The 18343-nt window shown below is 40.4% G+C and overlaps 1 protein-coding gene across 12 annotated transcripts in view; it reads left to right on the top strand.

The window, feature by feature from the left end:
• PNPLA4 (patatin like phospholipase domain containing 4) overlaps positions 1-18343 on the top strand; it is a 128666-nt gene that overhangs the window by 64819 nt on the left and 45504 nt on the right. For 2 of the 12 annotated variants that reach the window (XM_068532445.1, XM_068532439.1), the window contains one exon: positions 5558-6011. The exons of 3 other annotated variants lie outside the window; for them this stretch is intronic. In XM_068532445.1, coding sequence (XP_068388546.1) covers positions 5558-5629 — 72 coding nt within the window. In that variant the 3' untranslated portion in view covers positions 5630-6011. Of the gene's footprint in view, positions 1-960; positions 1962-5557; positions 6012-12747; positions 12906-13650; positions 14110-18343 lie in introns of those variants that run through there. 7 more of the 12 variants (XR_011072197.1, XR_011072198.1, XM_068532446.1 and 4 more) reach the window with 7 other exon arrangements.

Here is an 18343-nt window from a genome sequence, read left to right as displayed (position 1 = left end):
TCACCTTCTCCCAAAACCAGGTTCACGTGCAAGGGGTGTATTCAAGTGAAGTGCCCTCGGGAGGAACCAAGAGTGGACAGAGGGAGACCGGGAGGGCAAGGAGTCCAGTAGCTCTGTTAACTGCCGGTGGAGCTGTAGGGAGAAGCCCGCCACTGCTGGGGCACAGGCAGAGAGCCAGGGTTCAAGGATCCAGGGAGTTCAACGATGTCAGCTTTACCATAAGAGAGGCAGCAGGAAAGTCGCTCAGGCTCATGTGGTCCCAACGAGGAGGGAACAGAGAGGCAGCTGGATCCTCGGAGGCCAGGCGGAGACCAAGAAGTCCAGGAGGAGTGGAGATTCACAAGTGACCCCAGAGAGCCGTTTCAGGAGAGGCATGGGAGAAGGAAGAGGGTTTTAAAGGAGGAGAAATGAAAGGGTAAGAATTGAATAGATACAGCAGGAGGAAACTCCCACTTGTGTTGTTCAGCCATGAAATACGGTGGCAGGAAGTTCCGTCTTGAGGGGATATTTTGGGAAGCGTTGTTCTCCCCGAAGTGCAGCTGAATACATGTATAGTCAAAGAAAACATAATAACTTACATTTGTAGAAAGCTACCGTCACATTGCGACTGGAAATAATTCTTATTAAATGGCATTCCGTAAGAGCTCATCACGTCTTGTCCGCTCCAGGAGATGGAGTATTGGCACCATGCAGATGAAGCATGCTTCTGTTCTGGAGAATTCCGTCTGAAAAATTCCAGGGAGGGTTGTTTACACTCAGAACGTTGTGGAATCCATAAAACAATGACAGGAAATGACTTTGCACATACTTTGGATTTGCAACTGGGTAATCTGTGCTTTTAACTTCAGCATAAAATCCATGAACGATCTAAGATTTTTATGTTTACAAAGTATATTCTGTTCTCCCATTATATTCTTTTCTCCCTCCATCCCTTTCTCTTTCCATTCTCCCTCGTTCCAGAACAACGGGACCAAGTTACCCTTGGGCCCCCAAAGACAACGGACAGTGCATGTATCTTTGAGCCCACAATGAGCTGGAAGGGAGACGGCCCAGCCTGCAGGGGCTGCAACGTGCCTACTGGCCACTGCAGCCCAAGACGTTCCTCACTTCATGGCTCTACTACAACTGGATGAAATCTTCAGAGAAAATAAGCACGCACCCCCCAAACTAGACACCCGAGAGTCTTAGAACACACTTAGGTGAGAGCCCCTCACGGCCCTCTGAGGCAGCCAGACTCTGAGCCCCCATGTCTGCATGCAGGTTGGAGCGCTGGCACCCAGGAAGGCTGAGTTCCTGCCCCACCCCTGCTCTCCAGCAATGGGGAGCTTGTCTGCTGCTGGGAGCCCCCAGCAATAGCTGCCTGCTGTTTCCAAACCTGCCAGCCCTTATTCCACAGTCTCACGGATAAACACGTTACATTTCAGATACTGTTGGGAATTCTGCTCCTGGCCTCTGAGCTTTGCAACGACTAGCTTCCGACTGAGGTTAGCACTCCCGTCCCTACACCCTCGGTGACTGGATTGAATAACCGTCGCGCCCTCATTTTGCTCCCACCCTCGACCCTCTGGCTTTCCTGGGTAGCGTGTCCCGCAGCTGCCCTCATTCCTCCATTTCCTCTTGAAGGCTGTGAGCTCCTTCACCACGGATGTCTTCCCGTGTGTTAGAACGCGTCATTTCAATCCCCAGAACATCCCACTGAAAAGTAAGCAGAGCCAAACAAGTTTAAATGTGGGCATTGCTTTTTCCCTTTCAATCGATCGACAGTATGCCTCGATTCTGTAGTTTCCCCCAGATTATAAATTGCAAAGCAATCACCACATCTGTTATGTTTCTTACTTACGTCTCTTGCATACAATGGTCATTAGATGAGTTTCTAACCCAATTAGGAGACAGGACACTGGGTAAAAGTGAAAGATTTCTATTATTTGTAAAATTAATCCATAAAATTCTGATACAAAGCTGAATAATTCGCATAGATTTAAACATATTGTTAATGAAATCACATGTTTTATCCACCCCGATAAAGCACGAGCAGATTTATTTTGATTTTGTTTCTATCCATTTATTCAAAAAGTATTTACTAAAGCTGATAAGCTCTGAGTATGCTAAGCAAGTTGGACAAGCTTCCTGTTCTCAGGGAATTTACGTTTTCTGGGAAGTGAGAGTAGGAAGCTTTCGGATGATGAGAAATGTGAGAAAAGGAAAACAAGTCTCCCTAAGAGCAGAATCAAAAGAAACAATGTCATCTCTCCAAAGCAGTGGTTCGTTCTCACCTGGGGCAGGGTTGCCCACGATGGGCCAGTCAACAACGTCTGGGGCGTTTTGGGTGTATCATCTGGAGGGGGGCTGCTACTGCATCTAGCGGGTGGAGGTCGGGGTGCTGCTCACCATCTTGCAATGCACAGGGAGGCCCCCCACAGAGAAGTGTCCAGACACATGTGTCGGCAGTGCTGAAATTAAGAAACCCTGCTCTCACGCTAGAGTTGTAATGCACGTATAACTTCCTTTTATGCTTATTTGCTCTCACTGATAGACACATAAAAGACCTTGTCACTGCTTCGGAATTCCAGTAGTGTTTTTTAAGATTAAAAATTGCAATTTTTTTTTTCTCGAAAGAAAAGGAGTATACCTTTAAGATTTTTTCTTTTTTTCCTTACCGTATATAATAGTCCAATGTCCTTTCATGAAGTGCGTTCTGGAGCAAGAGATGTGACTTTCAAAATCTCACAGTAATGACCACCACCATCATTTACCTGAAGCTAGAAAATGCCAAGACTCTAGTTCTTAGAAATGCTCTTGTCAATCTGAATTTGTGACTTCTGAAAGCGGGAGAAACTCTGGGAAGGTTCCAGCCTCTCTACTACGTTGGAATCTTTAATCCAGCATAACTGGACCCTCCTATCAGTTGCAGGCGCATTTGTGTAGTCAGATGCGCAAATTATCAGCAGGTGCATCAAGAGAAACGTTGCTTTCTTGAAGGTACCGCCAAACATACATTCTGGACTCATGACTCCCTGCAAAATAGAATTAAATACACTAAATATCCAGGATATAGACTGCCATTGACTTGTATTCATTTGTATTAGATTGCCATTGAAGTCGTGAAACTTACCGAGCACCCCAGAGAGTGTTTCTGTCATTCAGGGGGTCTCCTTTAAGGCTCCCTCCACTATATTTACTTCCCTCACTCCTTCCCTTTCCCCACCAACACCGCCTGCACCCAGCTCCACGTTTACGTTGTCTTTGTCCTCCTGAGCTGCCTTCTCTCTTTTGATTTTTCTTTTTAACGGACAAGAGGCTGTAGCTAGTGCTGTGTCTCAAAAAATCAACTCATACGGTGCTGTACATTCATAATGGTTGTACGTTTCCCTCTATCCTTTTTATATCTTTAATTACATTTAAGCGTTTCAGGAATCCATTATGTATCATAATCAAACATCATCTTCCCTTGTGCACGTATTCCTGTTTTAAATCTAGATTTCTAAAATGGCTGTGCTATTTTTATCTGTTTAACTCCATCCTCTCTAGTTTTCCTAGAGGAAGAGGGAGCTTTAAATGGTTGGTCTGTGAATCCCTGCAAACCGTACAATGAAGTGAGTTGCCCAGTTAATCATATTTATTCTCTGACAGAAAATAAGAGAGAAGACAGACACAAAAGCCCGGACTTTACAGAAAGACAAACCCAAATTCTAATCCTCTCTTAGCTTGTAAATCACTTAATCTCCTGAACCAAAATGTATTCATCTGTCAAATGAATATAGGACTTACTTTGAACTTGTCATGAGGATGACAAACATGGGGAAGGATGGCGGCCCAACAAACTTATTTCCTTTCTTGTAAAAATAATAAATGCAGGCTCCCCTTCAAAGGGGGCATCAACCAGGGCAGACATGGCTTCCTTTTCCTTTCATCCTAAAATACCTATCAGTGCCTTTGTCGATTTTTCAATCAAAAATGCCATCTGGACATTTGGGGACCAAAATGCCAATCAACTTTTTCTCTATTGCAGAAATTAATTACCTACACAGACCTCACTCTTGAAGTCACCTTGACATAAGGAGGATGGGAGAAGAATTGAACCCCAAAATAGGTTTAAAATTCCTTTAAGTTTAAGATTTGTAACAAAAGAGGTTTTTGTGAGCTTTCAAAACTCTGAAGCCTTTGTTTTTAAAAGATATATGCAAAGACAAAAGGTAGGAGGACTTGTCATAGGGAGAAAGCATCCTTACATACATATAAAAGAAGGAGCCATGTTCAAACTTTACTTCAGGAGGAAGATAGATCTGCCCGTAAAATAGTTCCACTCACTCGGTGTAAGTTTCTTCTTTTTCTTACGTGCAAAGTTTCTTACCAAAGTCAGAGAAACTAAAAGTACATTCCCCCCCCCTAAAAAAATTCTTAAATTTCACAAGAGGAGATTCCATGTTACCTGTGAATCTCCTTCCGTGACATCTAGGTGGGTATGAGCAATACATACTGAGGAAAATGTCCCTGCATAACCTCCTTGACGTTTGCTTTCCTTCTGGAGCCCTGGGTCGTTGTACCAAACTGCATTGTAACCAATACCAGATGCTAAAACAGAGGCAAAGCCAGGACTCGTATTTGCTCAAGAGAGCACTGTTTCAAAGCTCAGCATCATTGCAACCAATAATATCTTTTCCTATAATGTGAAGGAGCAAATCAATAGAGTTGTGGTCAGTTGTCAAAATTTCAGATCTAAATAATGATATTTCATAATATAGCCACGATAGCATGCTAACAGGAAATAAACATGGGGCTTTATAATATTTTAAAATTATATAAATAGTTTTGACAGGAACTAACATTTTAAAACAAGAATACTGGAGATACATAGACAAACGCACAGAGAAGGGGGTGCTTTACTAAACCCCACATAAAATGAAATCATTGATAAATGAGAAAATTCAATGATGCCCAAAGGAAGTCATTATCTAGGAGACTTTCTGCTAACTCGAGAAGTGTGCTTCATTTCATTACTACTACGAACTAAAAGAAAATCATAACATAGAAAGCAAAATAATTAAGCTCTTACCCTTGTATTTCAATCTAACTGTAGCACAGATGTGAGCAAGCGGTGACAACAATTAGCAGAGCAGAGAACGTTTCCAGTGAAACTCTCAAACCTTGAGCTTGCAAAACTGGAATCATGTCACCTTTTAAAAAATGGACCGTTTGAACTCAGCATGGAGGGTGTAAAAGAAGTTCCAATAGAGCTGTTTTGTACAAATGGTGACCCCTCCCTCCAGGAGCCATTTCTTGACTTAACCATTACTCTGTGGCTGTGAGGACAGAAGTTGATCAACTCTTGACATCCAAAAGGTCTGCTGGCTTTTAGGCAGATATTTAAATTGTAAGCAAGTGAACCTACTAAGTGCAAATGGATAAACAAGAGAAACGATAGACACTTACAGAGGCTCTCACAGTTCTGGAGTTCAGGGTCTGTCTTGGGCTTCTCAGGGCTGACAATTCATAGGCCAGCAAAGCTGAGGTCCTTTCTGGAGGCCGTATACGAGGACACGTTTCTTGCCTTTTCCAGCTTATACAGGTGGATCACATGTTTTGGTTTGGGGCTTCTTCCATCTTCAGCATGCCAGCAAAGACCCCATGAATCGCTGGTGTCACCTCTAACACTGACTCCGCCGCCCACTTCCACATGGAGGGACTTTTACGATGCCGTTGGCCCACCTGCATAATCCACTCTTCCCCCTATTTAAGGTCTTCTCATTAACAGCCTTCCTGCCATCTGCAACTTTAATTCCCCTCTGCTGTCCAAGGGAACATATTCACAGGTTCTGGGAATTGGGACGTGGACTTCTTTGTCGGAAAGGCCATTATTTTTGCCTACAGTAGCAACCATCTAATTCCTTAGATTTCACATATTTGAAACTGAAATGTACAGAGTTTATGTGGTTGATGTTTAAGGAATAAAATGTTTATTTTACTCCTAAAACCACATGATATTCACGGTTTTAAAACTATGCTCTTGTCATCTGCACATGTATATATCATTTTGATCTATATTTCCAATATGATAATGGTTGTTAAATGATTTCTGTGTGCCTTTTGCACATTGTACACTTGAAAACATTGCACGCATTTATTTTTAAACCTCTAAGAGTGCAAACACTAACATTTACCAATTTGCCAAGTGAAATAATACATAAATGCAATAAAACGAATCGTGTCATGCTATAACAATCTCTAAGGTGGAATTATATCAGATAGTAAAATGGAAACTATGATCTCATCAGACACTTGAAAGCATTGTGAATAAAAAGTATCAATATCTTAACCAAAAAATGTGTACATCAGTGTTTTTACTTATTCGTTCTCTTTTTTAAAAAAAATGTGAGCTCAGGTTATTCATGAGTATTTTTCTCTTTCATTTTTCTCTATTTTAATAATCTGAGATTGATTTTAAGTAATTCTATCTAGTTTTATCTTTTGTGAAATCTTTTTTGAAATTCATAAAAAATGAATGTTCCAAGTCTTCACCAAATTCATCTGCACAAAAAGAAGGTTTAAAAAACCAGGACTCTTAGATGGATGAAAGCTTGATTTGCTCAAACATTTGATACTAAAATATCTCAAGGACAAAATTCAAAACCACTCATCAATTAAGACAAAATATCAATGGCGGTATTATAGTCATGAATATTTATGGGGTGAATGACAAAGCATCCAAATATATTTGAAATGTACTTAACAAAATGTATTTTGAAATGCAAAGGTACAGTTTGCATTTCCCAGCGTTTGACAGAACAAGTCAACAGAAGTAAATGAAAATGTAGAGAATATGTATACTGTGATGTCTGTTAATAGTTACAAATTAAATTGTGAGTCCTAGAAGCAGAGAATGCTATTTCTGGTTTTGCAAGTGTATGCACATTGAGTCACCAAAAGGATCTTTATGTTAAGTGATAAGGAATATTATACTAATTTTTTTAAAAAGGAATAATTCTGAAAATATTCTTTGACCTGAACACACACTCACACACAGTTTGATAACAATATGGTAATAACAATACTACCGTTACCACAACAGCAGCAGCAGACCCTGGGATATTAGACAGCCTCTTTTCACCCAAAAACAGAGGAATTTAAATACCCTTAGAGGTATAACCGATCAAAATTTGTTCCCTCTACCTACGTCCTATCATATTAGCTTCAGGCATTTTCTTCAAAACACTTACCTGAAATGCCTTTTTAAAATAGACTCCATAGTTTTTAAAAATCTCTCCATAGTTTTTGCCTTTTTCAGAATGTCACAGAGTTGGAATCATACACCATGTAACCTATTCAGATTGGTTTCTTTCACTTAGTGATATGCATTTAAGGTTCCTCCATGTCTTTTCTTGGCTTGATAGTTCCCTTCTTTTTATGGCTGAATAATATCCCACTGTCTGAACGGACCACAGTTTATTTCCCCCGTTCAACTACTGAAGGACATCTTAGTTGCTTCCAAGTTTTGGCAATTGTGAATAAAGCTGCTGCAAGCATCCATTTGCAGTTTTTTTGTATGGACATAAGTTTTCAGCTCCTTTGGGTAAATACTGAGGAGCACAGTTGCTGGTTCATATGGTAAGAGTAGTTCTATAAGAAACAATCCAAATGTCTTCCAAAGTGTCTGTACTGCTTTTCATCCCCACTAGCAATGAATGACAGTTCCTGTTGCTCTATATCCTCACCAGCATTTGCTGTTATCGTGGTTTTGGATTTTCCCCATTCTAAGAGTTGTGCAGTGGCGTCTCATTGTTTTAATTTGCAATTCCCTGATGACATATGATGATCTGCCATGTGTATATACTCTTTGGTGAGATGTCTGTTCAGATATTTTGCCCATTTTTAAATCAGGCTGTTTGTTTTCTTATTGCTGAGTTTTAAAAGTTCTTTGTATATTTTTGACAACTGTCCTTTACCAAATATCTTTTGCAAATATTTTCTTCCAGCTTGTGGCTTATCTTCTCATTCTCTTGACAGAGTCTTTTGAAGAGCAGAAGTTTTTAATTTTAATGAAGTCCAGCTTATCAATTATTTCTTTCATGGACTGGTGTTGTCTTTAAAATGCTATCACCAAATTCCAAGTCATTTAGATTTTCCCCTGGTTTTGCATTTGCATTTAGGTTTATGACACATTTGAGCTGATTTTTTAAAGGGTGTAAGGTCTGTGTCTAGATTCATTTTTTTACATGTGGATGTCCAATTAGTTGTTCCAGCACCATCTTTTTGCTGAAAGACTATCTTTGTCCCATTGTGGTTGGTTCCTTTACTCCTTTTTCAAAGATCAGTTGACTATATTTGTGAAGGTCTATTTCTCAGCTCTCTGTTCTGTTTCATACATTTGCCTGTTCTTTTGCCAATACCACACTGTCTTGATCATGAAGTATCTTTTAATTCAGTTGCTTACGTATATATTGGCTGTTTCCCCAGTCTTTGTTTTCTTCAAGACTGCATCAAGGGACTTCCCTGGTGGTCCAGTGGTTAAGACTCCACGCTCCCAATGCAGGGGGCCTGGGTTCGATCCCTAGTGAGAGAACTAGATCCCACATGCTGCAACTAAAAGATCCCACGTGCTGCAACTAAAGATCCTGCACGAGGCAACAAAAATCCCGCATGCCGCAACTAAGACCTGGCACAGCCAAATACGTAAATAAAAAATATTAAAAAAAAAGAAAGCATCAATAAATAAATAGTTTTGAATGAATAATTTGGAGGTTGGGTTAAAGAGGAAAGCAAAATATCAATTGCACTCATTCACTCATCTCCTTTAGCAGCATGATGTGACTGACTGGAACACGATGGGCAAGCAGGACAGTGGGAATTGGTGATGTCTTTGATCAGAAATGGCTACATATTGATGCACATGGGATTTGGTCAAAGGTGAAGTTAGGGGCAAGTTAATACTCATAAGCAAACATACAGAAAATCAAAAATATATTCACTATTCTTTCAGCTTAATTAGTTACAAAAAGGAAACGTGAACAAAACAGAAAATGCACAGTGAACTAAATATAGATAAACGTGGGAACTAATGAGTTCTGGGAAATGTAAATCTAAAAAAGAATAATTTGCAAATTAACAGAAACATGACATTGGAAGATGTAACATTTTCTGCTCGTGACAGATTAAAAGGCAAAAATAAACAAGAAAAATGTGAATAATTAATAAGATTTAATTAATTACTGTATATGAAACTGTGTGGCTCCAAATCTATTTATTAAATAACCAATTTTTCACAATTTAATTCATCTAATGCCAAATTATTGAAAACCAGTTAGTTCTTCTAAGGCAATTTACCGCCTCTGAATATATTCAATTCACCAAATTTTCCAAAATCATTTTTAAAGAAAATTCATCTTAAATATATTAAATGAATTTGAATCAAATTTTCCTATTTTTTCTCAACCAGGTAGTTTACGTGCACCAGAAAATAGTAAAAACATGATTTTAGTGACTATTTTCTTAAAACTAGTAGTAATGTAGATGCACAGAAGAAAAATCATTACTTTCGGGCCTAATTCTTTCAAAGAATCTGGGTTGGAGAGAGCTACATGGACTCACTTTTCATGGGTATATTCTTACTCAATATTCTTGAAGAATAGATGTTTAAACCCCCGGCATTCAAATGAGCTCATATTGAAACGACAAGATTTGTTTCACCTATGAAAATGTGGTATTATAATGTCAAGTATTCTTTATCATATCAACTATTGAATTTTCAGAAGGGTTATCAATTTAAAACCCTTTCAGGCCTTTTATTGACCAACTGGACTTCTAGAAAATGCAAAGATTGTCAGATAAATACTCAAAGTGCCTATGGAGGGATTTAGAAATAATTTGTTTATAATAATAAGGATCGAAGCAAGCTAAGGTATAACAGGCGATGCTTGTAAAACAACCATTGACACCGATGCCTATTTCCTAAGGTAGAAACTGCTCAACACCACGATCTCCACATCATCCCTGTGGGGTAGGTGTGACTATCTCTGTCTTCCACAGAAAATACTTGGGGAGGGGGGAGCCTTTCAGAGTGGATAAGAAATGTGCTTCTTGTTACAAAGCACAGGGACAGGCTGAGAATTTGAATTCCAGGCTCCCTAACCCCATCACTTTCTCCACTATTGAACTGAGAAGAAGCAAACAGAGCAGGTGATTAAGACAGTACATATATACTATGAGGCTAATTTAAATACATGTAGGTGGATGGCGTCTGCACATAAACACACAGGAAAACATCGTTGCAGAGAGCTATCAAATGTCACACAGGTACTCTCTAATAACTGCTTGTCCCTCCTTGTTCCTACATGTACAGTCTAATTTTACTAAATAAAAAAGGAATAAGGTATCCATACAAATAATATTAGCAAGTATGCTACACCTCTATTTAAGTAAAATAAAACTGTAAGCTTCTTGAAACCACAGCCCTGCTTTGACATTTCACAGAGAATGGCTCTGGTATATTAACCAGACCACACTGTTGACTAAGTAGATAACAACATAGTTAAATTTGCTCCAAATCTAAATCACAAATGAATGTGTCTAAAAGTTTAAAACACAGAAATGAATACTTAAGACTTAAGTAAGTGGTCAGTTTTGTGTTAGGAAAAAAATATATCTATAAATAAATGATTTGAACTGAAAAAAAAATTTGTCTAATTTGTCTACTAGACAGATGTTATAAATAATTTTTTAAATTTCATAAAATAGAAGAAGAAAACTGAATGATTATAAATAAGCCCAGGAAATTATTCTTTGAATCAATCAGTAAAATAGACAAAACTCGGGCCTTCCCTGGTGGTCCAGTGGTAAAGAATCCGCCTTCCAATGCAGGGGACGTGGGTTTGATCCCTGTTCAGGGAACTAAGATCCCACATACCGCGGGGGGCAACTAAGCCCGTGCACCACAACTACTGAGCTCACGCGCCTCAATGAGAGAGCCTGCGTGCTACAAAGTACAGAACTCACATGCCCTGGTGCTCACGCGCCACAACTAGAGAGTCCATGCGCCCTAAATCCGGGCACCACAACTAGAGAGAAAAAACCCGCGTGCCACAACTAAAGAGATGCCCGCGTGCTGTAGAGAACAGCCCACGCTCTGCAATGAAAGATCCCGCGTGCTTCAATGAAGATCCCCGCGTGCCACAACACATGGCGCAGCCAAAAATAAAATTCAATAAGTAAATAAATAAATAATGTTAAAAAAAGAAAAAATACTTTTTAAAAAAATAGACAACTTTGTAAAATTTAATGAAAAGGCATGAAAAAAAGCAGAAAAAGAAATCAATACAATTAGGCATGAGGAACTGAATATGGCAGACACGGAGAAGAGATGAAAGATTTTTAAGGCACTACCATGTACAAATCCCTACAGATAAACTGGAAAATTTTAGAGAAGGGACAATATCCTTGAAAAATATAAATGGCCAAAATTAAATCAAGAATTTTAGAAGAAGCTGGAAATCTGTATAAAGCAATAACAGTAAAAAAAGAAAAAAAAAAAAGGAAATAAAGTCACAAACAAAAAAAGAAAAGAAATGATAGTCAAGGCTCTGGGGTCACATAGATTTACTGATGAGTTTTTGAGTTTATTCAGCTCAAACAATAAAATCAATCCCATGCATACATGTACACACACACACACACACACACACACACACACACACACACACACACAGGATGGGGAATCCATTATATTATCAGATGTTTGCTTAACTCTGATGGGAAAATCTGATGACTATAGTGAAAAGAAGCATAGTTCAAAGCAGTACATTCAACTCTTAAAAACTTCCTTTTACATCTTTTTCAGAAAACTAAAATGTAGAACAGCTACAAATGGAGTGCAAATCTGAGAACTTAGAAGTCACCTAGACATCTTGATAAAGTGCAGATTCTGGTTTGTTCAGTGCAGGAGAGGCTGGTGATACATACATAACCCCCGGGTCATACTGATGCTGCTGGTGTGCAGACCACACTCTGACTGGCAGGGATCTAGAGGATCCCACCTTCTCCTCTCTCCTCCAGGGATCTAGAGGATCCCACCTTCTCCTCTCTCCTCCAGGGATCTAGAGGATCCCACCTTCTCCTCTCTCCTCCAGGGATCTAGAGGATCCCACCTTCTCCTCTCTCCTCCAGGGATCTAGAGGATCCCACCTTCTCCTCTCTCCTCCAGGGATCTAGAGGATCCCACCTTCTCCTCTCTCCTCCAGGGATCTTGAGGATCCCACCTTCTCCTCTCTCCTCCAGGCTCCAGTAGTCCAATCCCTTCTCCCCATCCTTGGTCTCAGTTCATGACCTTCCTACGTCGGGGGGAAAATCCGCGCCATCAGTAGAGAGACTCCTCAAGCTCTGCCTTCCAGGCTACCCACTTACCAGCCTTCAAGCCCACAGCACCCACCGTCCCCTCTCATGACCTCAGACCACCCATGCTCCCAGGACTGAAAACACACCAGAATGGACTTCTATATCACCCCCGCGATTCTCCCTCTCTTTCTGTGGTTATCCATGTGCATGCTGAACTACAGCCCTCCATTCAGAAGTGGGCTATGACTCTCCCTAGCATAACCCTGCACCCCGCTAAAAGGGAAAACACAAATCTCTTTCTATGCCCACCTTCTCTTTCAGGAACTGCCCCAAAGCTCTCTCCTTGACATTAAGGCACCTCGGGAAAAAATGATTTATTTTGTCACCTTCCGATTAATTCTCTTTTCCATGTTTCTCTTAAACCAGGATTTCTTCACACCTCTCCAGCAACACTGGAGTTTCTGAGGTCACCAGTGACCTCCATGCTGCTGTAGGCAATGCCAAACTCAGTCCTCCGTGGAATGGACCTACCAGCATCATTTGATACAAGCATCACTTTCCCTACCTTGGAAAGCTTTCCTCAAGTGCGTACCTTGGCCACTTGCTCTCTGCTCCTTTCCTCCCTCCCTCACTGGGTGTTTCTCCCCAGGCTCCTTCATCTCTTTTCCTTACCTTCACAACCTTGAAACGTTGCTGTGGTCCAGTCTTAGTCTATGAATATTTATTATTTCCTATCTACATGTACTCCCTCCAGGATCACAGCTAGCCTGATGGCTTGAAACCTTACCTGTCTGCCGATAATACTTCTATCTTCAGGTTGTATCTCTCCCCTGAATGCTAGATTCATGCATTCAACTCTCTATTAGTAGTTTTACATGGATGCCTAATACTCATCTCCATCTTTTTTTCCAGCTTTATCGAGACATAATTGCCATATAACATACTGTAAGTTTAAGTTGTACAGGGTGATGATTTGATACACATACATATAGTGAAATGATGACCACAATAGGGTTAGTTAATACCTCCATCACCTCACATAATTACCATTTCCTTTTTATGGTGAGAACACTTAAGATGTGCCCTCTTAACAGCTTCCAAGTACGTAATACAGAATTGGTAACAACAGTCACCATACTGTACGTTAGACCTCAGAACTTCTACTCATCTTAGTAACTAGGAAGTTTGTACCCTTTGACCATCATGTCTCCATTTCCCCAATGCCCCAAAGCCCTAGCAACCACCATTCTATTCTCTGTTTCTGTGAGTTCTGCCTTTTAAGATTCCACATAACAGCATTTCTTTCTCTGTCTGACTTCTTTCACTTAGCAGAATGCCCTCAAGTTTCATCCATGTTGTCACAAATGGCTTATTCAGCCATGAGGAAGAAGAAACTACTCATCCTAATCTCAACATGTCAAAAGCTAATGTCGGGACTTCCCTGGTGGCACAGTGGTTAAGAATCCGCCTGCCAATGCAGGGGACACGGGTTCTAGCCCTGGTCTGGGAAGATCCCACATGCCGCGGAGCAACTAAGCCCGTGCGCCACAACTACTGAGCCTGCGCTCTAGAGCCTGCGTGCCACGGCTGCTGAAGCCCACGTGCCACAACTACTGAAGCCCACGTGCCTAGAGCCTGTGCTCCGCAACAAGAGAAGCCACCGCAGTGAGAAGCCTGTGCAGCGCAACGAATAGTAGCCCCACTCGCCGCAACTAGAGAAAAGCCCGTACGCAGCAGTGAAGACCCAACGCAGCCAAAAATAAATAAGTTAATTAATTTTAAAAAAAAGCTAATGTCCTCGTCACTTCACCCACGCCATAATCCCGCCCCCCCCACCAACACACACATACACGGAAAAAGGAAAAAGAAAAGGTCTTTGCTTCCCTTGCACTCTTCTCCACCTTTGTTTGTGTCAACTCTACTCAGACCAAGACTCAGGAACTATCTGTGAGCTCTTTCTTTTCTTCATAGCCACCCATGCATTGCTTTCTGAAGCCCTATAGCATCCATCTTCCAAGGACACAAAGCATCTGCTTCCTTCCCCACCCTCTCTAGAGCATCACCATTGCCCTCCTGGGGGACAGCAGTCACAGGCTAATTGGATTCCTCCTTCCAAACTTTCCCCCCTACAGATGACCACCAACACAGCAGGCAGAGACCCACAGAACAGATGATGCCAGCCTCTGGCCCAAACTTCCCGTGGTTCACCATGTTCCTGCCAGTAAACGTCAGTGTCCTTACAAAGTGCTGCAAGGCCCTACGGGACCCCCTTCCATGACTTCTCGCCACTCTTCTCCTCTTGCTCATTCCACCCATGGCAAGGGGCCATATAAGCCCTGAGCTGACCCTTGGACACTCCAGTCACCCTTCCAAGGCATGGACGATGCCTGCTTCTCAGAATGCTCTTCCCCAGAAAGCCACACGGCTGCTTCTTCACCACCTTCTAGGCTGTCTGAAATGTGACCTTCTCCATGGTCCAGTAAAATAGGCAGTGACACTTTCCACCAAGTATTTCTCAGTATTTTGAATTTACAGTAAGAAAACTGAAAGTGGTGTTAGCAGTATCAAGTACATCTTTTCTTAATGGAGACACATTTTGTTAGATATTTAGACAAAATGTGTTGGAGTAGTGCTTCTCAAACTTAAATGTGCATATGAAACACATGGGGATCTTGTTAAGCTGGAAATTCAGATTCAGCAGCTCTGGAGAGAGGACCGAGGATCTGCCTTTCTAACAGGCTCACAGGTGATATCCAGAACACAACTGGGCTACGATTTGAGCCGAGGGTCCTGAGAGGGTTTTTTTTAACCTTTAGAAATGTGAAGACATACTGAAATGTGAAAAGAAAAAAAAAGAAATTATTTTGTTTTTAATTTATCACTATCAACCTGTTGGTATATTTGAGTTTTCTTCATCTATAGAGCCTGCATTTCTCTTCACTACATTAATTCATTTTAAAAAATTAATGAGCACATACTATGCAACACACTATCAGTGTATTGGGTGCTGAGTACGTAAAAATAACTGGAGACTCAGCCCCCCTGGTCAGTGCATTTGCAATGATGTGTGTGAAAGACAGGATGGGCAGGGGGAGAACAATTCAGTTTCCATTGCTAAGATGGGACAAGCACAGAACTCCACATAAACAAGCACAGTTTTATCACCACTCAACATGCCCTTCCACACATTAAAAAACCAGACAAGTTTAACAGCAGCTCACAATCAACTCAAAGAACTTTGCACATAATTTCCCTGTAACATTCAGAAACGATTTCTGTAACTGATATTCCATCTGTATAATGCATAATTATACGGCGAGGACAGAGAAAGTGTAAAACACCAATGATATCTCAAGAAAAGTATTTCAGGAAGTTCAGGCTGAGTGAACACGTACATCTTGTGGTATTTTGTTTGATTTCCATTATAGAAACAATTTTATTCTGTGGATAGACACAATTACCTCAAGTATGACAACTATCTCATTAAAATGGCATCATATTTTAGCATAAAATGGCATGTTTTGAGAATTGATAAAGGAGCTAATTCATTTCTGTCTTTATAAAAACAGTCTCTGAACAATGGTTTGTGTCACTGTGGAGTTTTTTTTTTTTTTTAATGTTTTGTTTCCAGACACTGCAGACAGTAGTGCCCGGGCAGATATTACATGTACAAGAAGAATCACGACCCCTCTCTCCTTACACTATATGGAGGCTGGGCATTTGTCCACTAACCTCCTTGCCATATATTCACTCACTCTTTATTCATTGACTGCACTTCTGTTAAGAGTCTGGTACTGTGCTGCGCTGACCGTGGGAACAGAAAGATGATGTAGGCTCCTTCTCTACCTTTGAGGTTCTCAGTTCAGAAAGGAAAACATGTAAATGGTTAAGTATTACTTCCTCAGGGGAAGGGAGAGAGAATGGAACTACATAGTATTGTGGGCAGAGAAGGCAGGAAGGGATTGACTGGTCTTGAAGGGTTAAAAACTTACCAAATGCATTGTAAATTTTTCATTCTCTTGGGGTGAGTCAAGGAACTTAATGAAGGTGCACGGTGTGACAAAGCTTGGGGACAGTTTCAACACGGCCAAGGTGGAGACAAGGGAGAGGATGGAACAAAGGTAATCTGAAAAAAGAGTGAGGCCAATAGAAATAAAAACAAAAATAAACAAATGGGACCTAATCAAACTTACAAGGTTTTGCACAGCAAAGAAAACCATAAAACAAACAAACAAACAAACAAAAAACCCAAAAAGACAACCTACGGAATGGGAGAAAATATTTGCAAATGATGCGACCAATAAGAGCTTAATCTCCAAAATATACAAACAGCACATGCAACTCAACAAAAATACCCCCGAACAACCCAATCAAAAAACGTGCAGAAGACCTTAATAGACATTTCTCCAAAGAAGACATATAGATGGTCAACAGGCACATGAAAAGATGCTCAATGTTGCTAATTATTAGAGAAATGCAAATCAAAACTACAATGAGGTATCACCTCACACCAGTCACAATGGCCATCATCAAAAAGCCCTACAAATAACAAATGCTGGAGAGGGTGTGGAGAAAAGGGAACCCTCCTACACTGTTGGTGGGAATGTAAATTGGTGCAGCCACTGTGGTACATATATACGATGGAACATCACTCAACCATAAAAAAGAATGAAATAATGCCATCTGCAGCAACATGGACCTAGAGATGATCATACTAAGTGAAGTAAGTCAGAAAGAGAAAGACAAATATCATATGATATCATTTATATGTGGAATCTAAAATATGACACAAATGACCTTATCTACAAAACAGAAACAGACTCACAGACGTAGAGAACAGATTGTTGGTTGCCAAGGGGGAGGGTGGGGAGGGGAGGGATGGAGTGGGAGTTTGGGGTTGGTAGATGCAGACTATTACAGTTAGAATGGATAAACAACAAAGTCCTACTGTAGAGCACAGGGAACTGTATCCAATCTCCTGGGATAAACCATAATGGGAAAGAATTTTTCAAAAAAGAATGTCTCTGTGTATAACTGAGTCACTTTGCTGTACAGCAGAGACTGGCACAGCATTGTAAATCAACTATACTTCAATTAAAAAAAAAAAGCGAGGCCAGATTTTGACAGACTTTGTTCCCCAGTAGAGAACTTTAGAACAAGGGGACACAGCTTTGCTGAATGGCACCAAAATTTAGAAGGGACGAAATTTTAAAAGGTTATGCAAATTAAACTGTTTCACTTACATAGGACAATGCATGTACTCCTTTGGCAGTATGGAAAAAAAAGCTGAGATTTGTTCGTACTTCACAGAAAGAGTTAGTAAGATAAAAACACCATTACATGATGCCCCAAAGTGATTATACCCTCCTGTGAGTCATTTCATAAATTGAGGATGGTTTGGGTGCTTGTGGTAGAAAAGCCAGTCAGGACTTGGAAATTGAGGGTGTTTCTGGAAAGTGGGAATGTCTCAATCTTTTTATTTTATAAAAATGTTTAGTGTAAACGTGTACTACATTTATGCATATATTTAATAAAACTGTCCTGCTTTCACTATGATGAAAACGATTCTGTTTTAAAGTCCACCATGAGAAAACAAAAGCTGTCAGGTGACATTTTAGTGTGTCACTGTCCAGATGCACTGGCTAGCTCAGGACGACCAAATAGCCTAAGTTTTAACAAGACGAATACACGAAAAACAAACAAAAAGGAGATAAAAACGGAACTCAGAGGAAAGGGAAATTTACTCTTAAAGAAACCTATCTCTACTATTTCTTCTTTTATCTTCTAAAGTTGGATGCTTTGTGCTTTAATGTGGAGTCTTTCTTATTTAAAAAAGAATATGACAGAGCTAAGTGAACATTATGGTACGAAACACTAAGATGACATATTTGTGTTTATGGACAAAGGTGAGGAATATCTACTAAAATAAAATCAGCATGAAGATAAGATGCACTGGATTATCAAATGAGATTCACTCTGAAATCTTACCGAGTATCAAACTTCACTAATAATTCCACACGGG

The sequence above is a fragment of the Eschrichtius robustus genome, chromosome X, assembly GCF_028021215.1.
Source record: "Eschrichtius robustus isolate mEscRob2 chromosome X, mEscRob2.pri, whole genome shotgun sequence".
Taxonomy (NCBI): Eukaryota; Metazoa; Chordata; class Mammalia; order Artiodactyla; family Eschrichtiidae; genus Eschrichtius; species Eschrichtius robustus.
The sequence above is the reverse complement of the archived record's forward strand: the minus strand, read 5'-3'. Positions and strand labels throughout refer to the sequence as shown.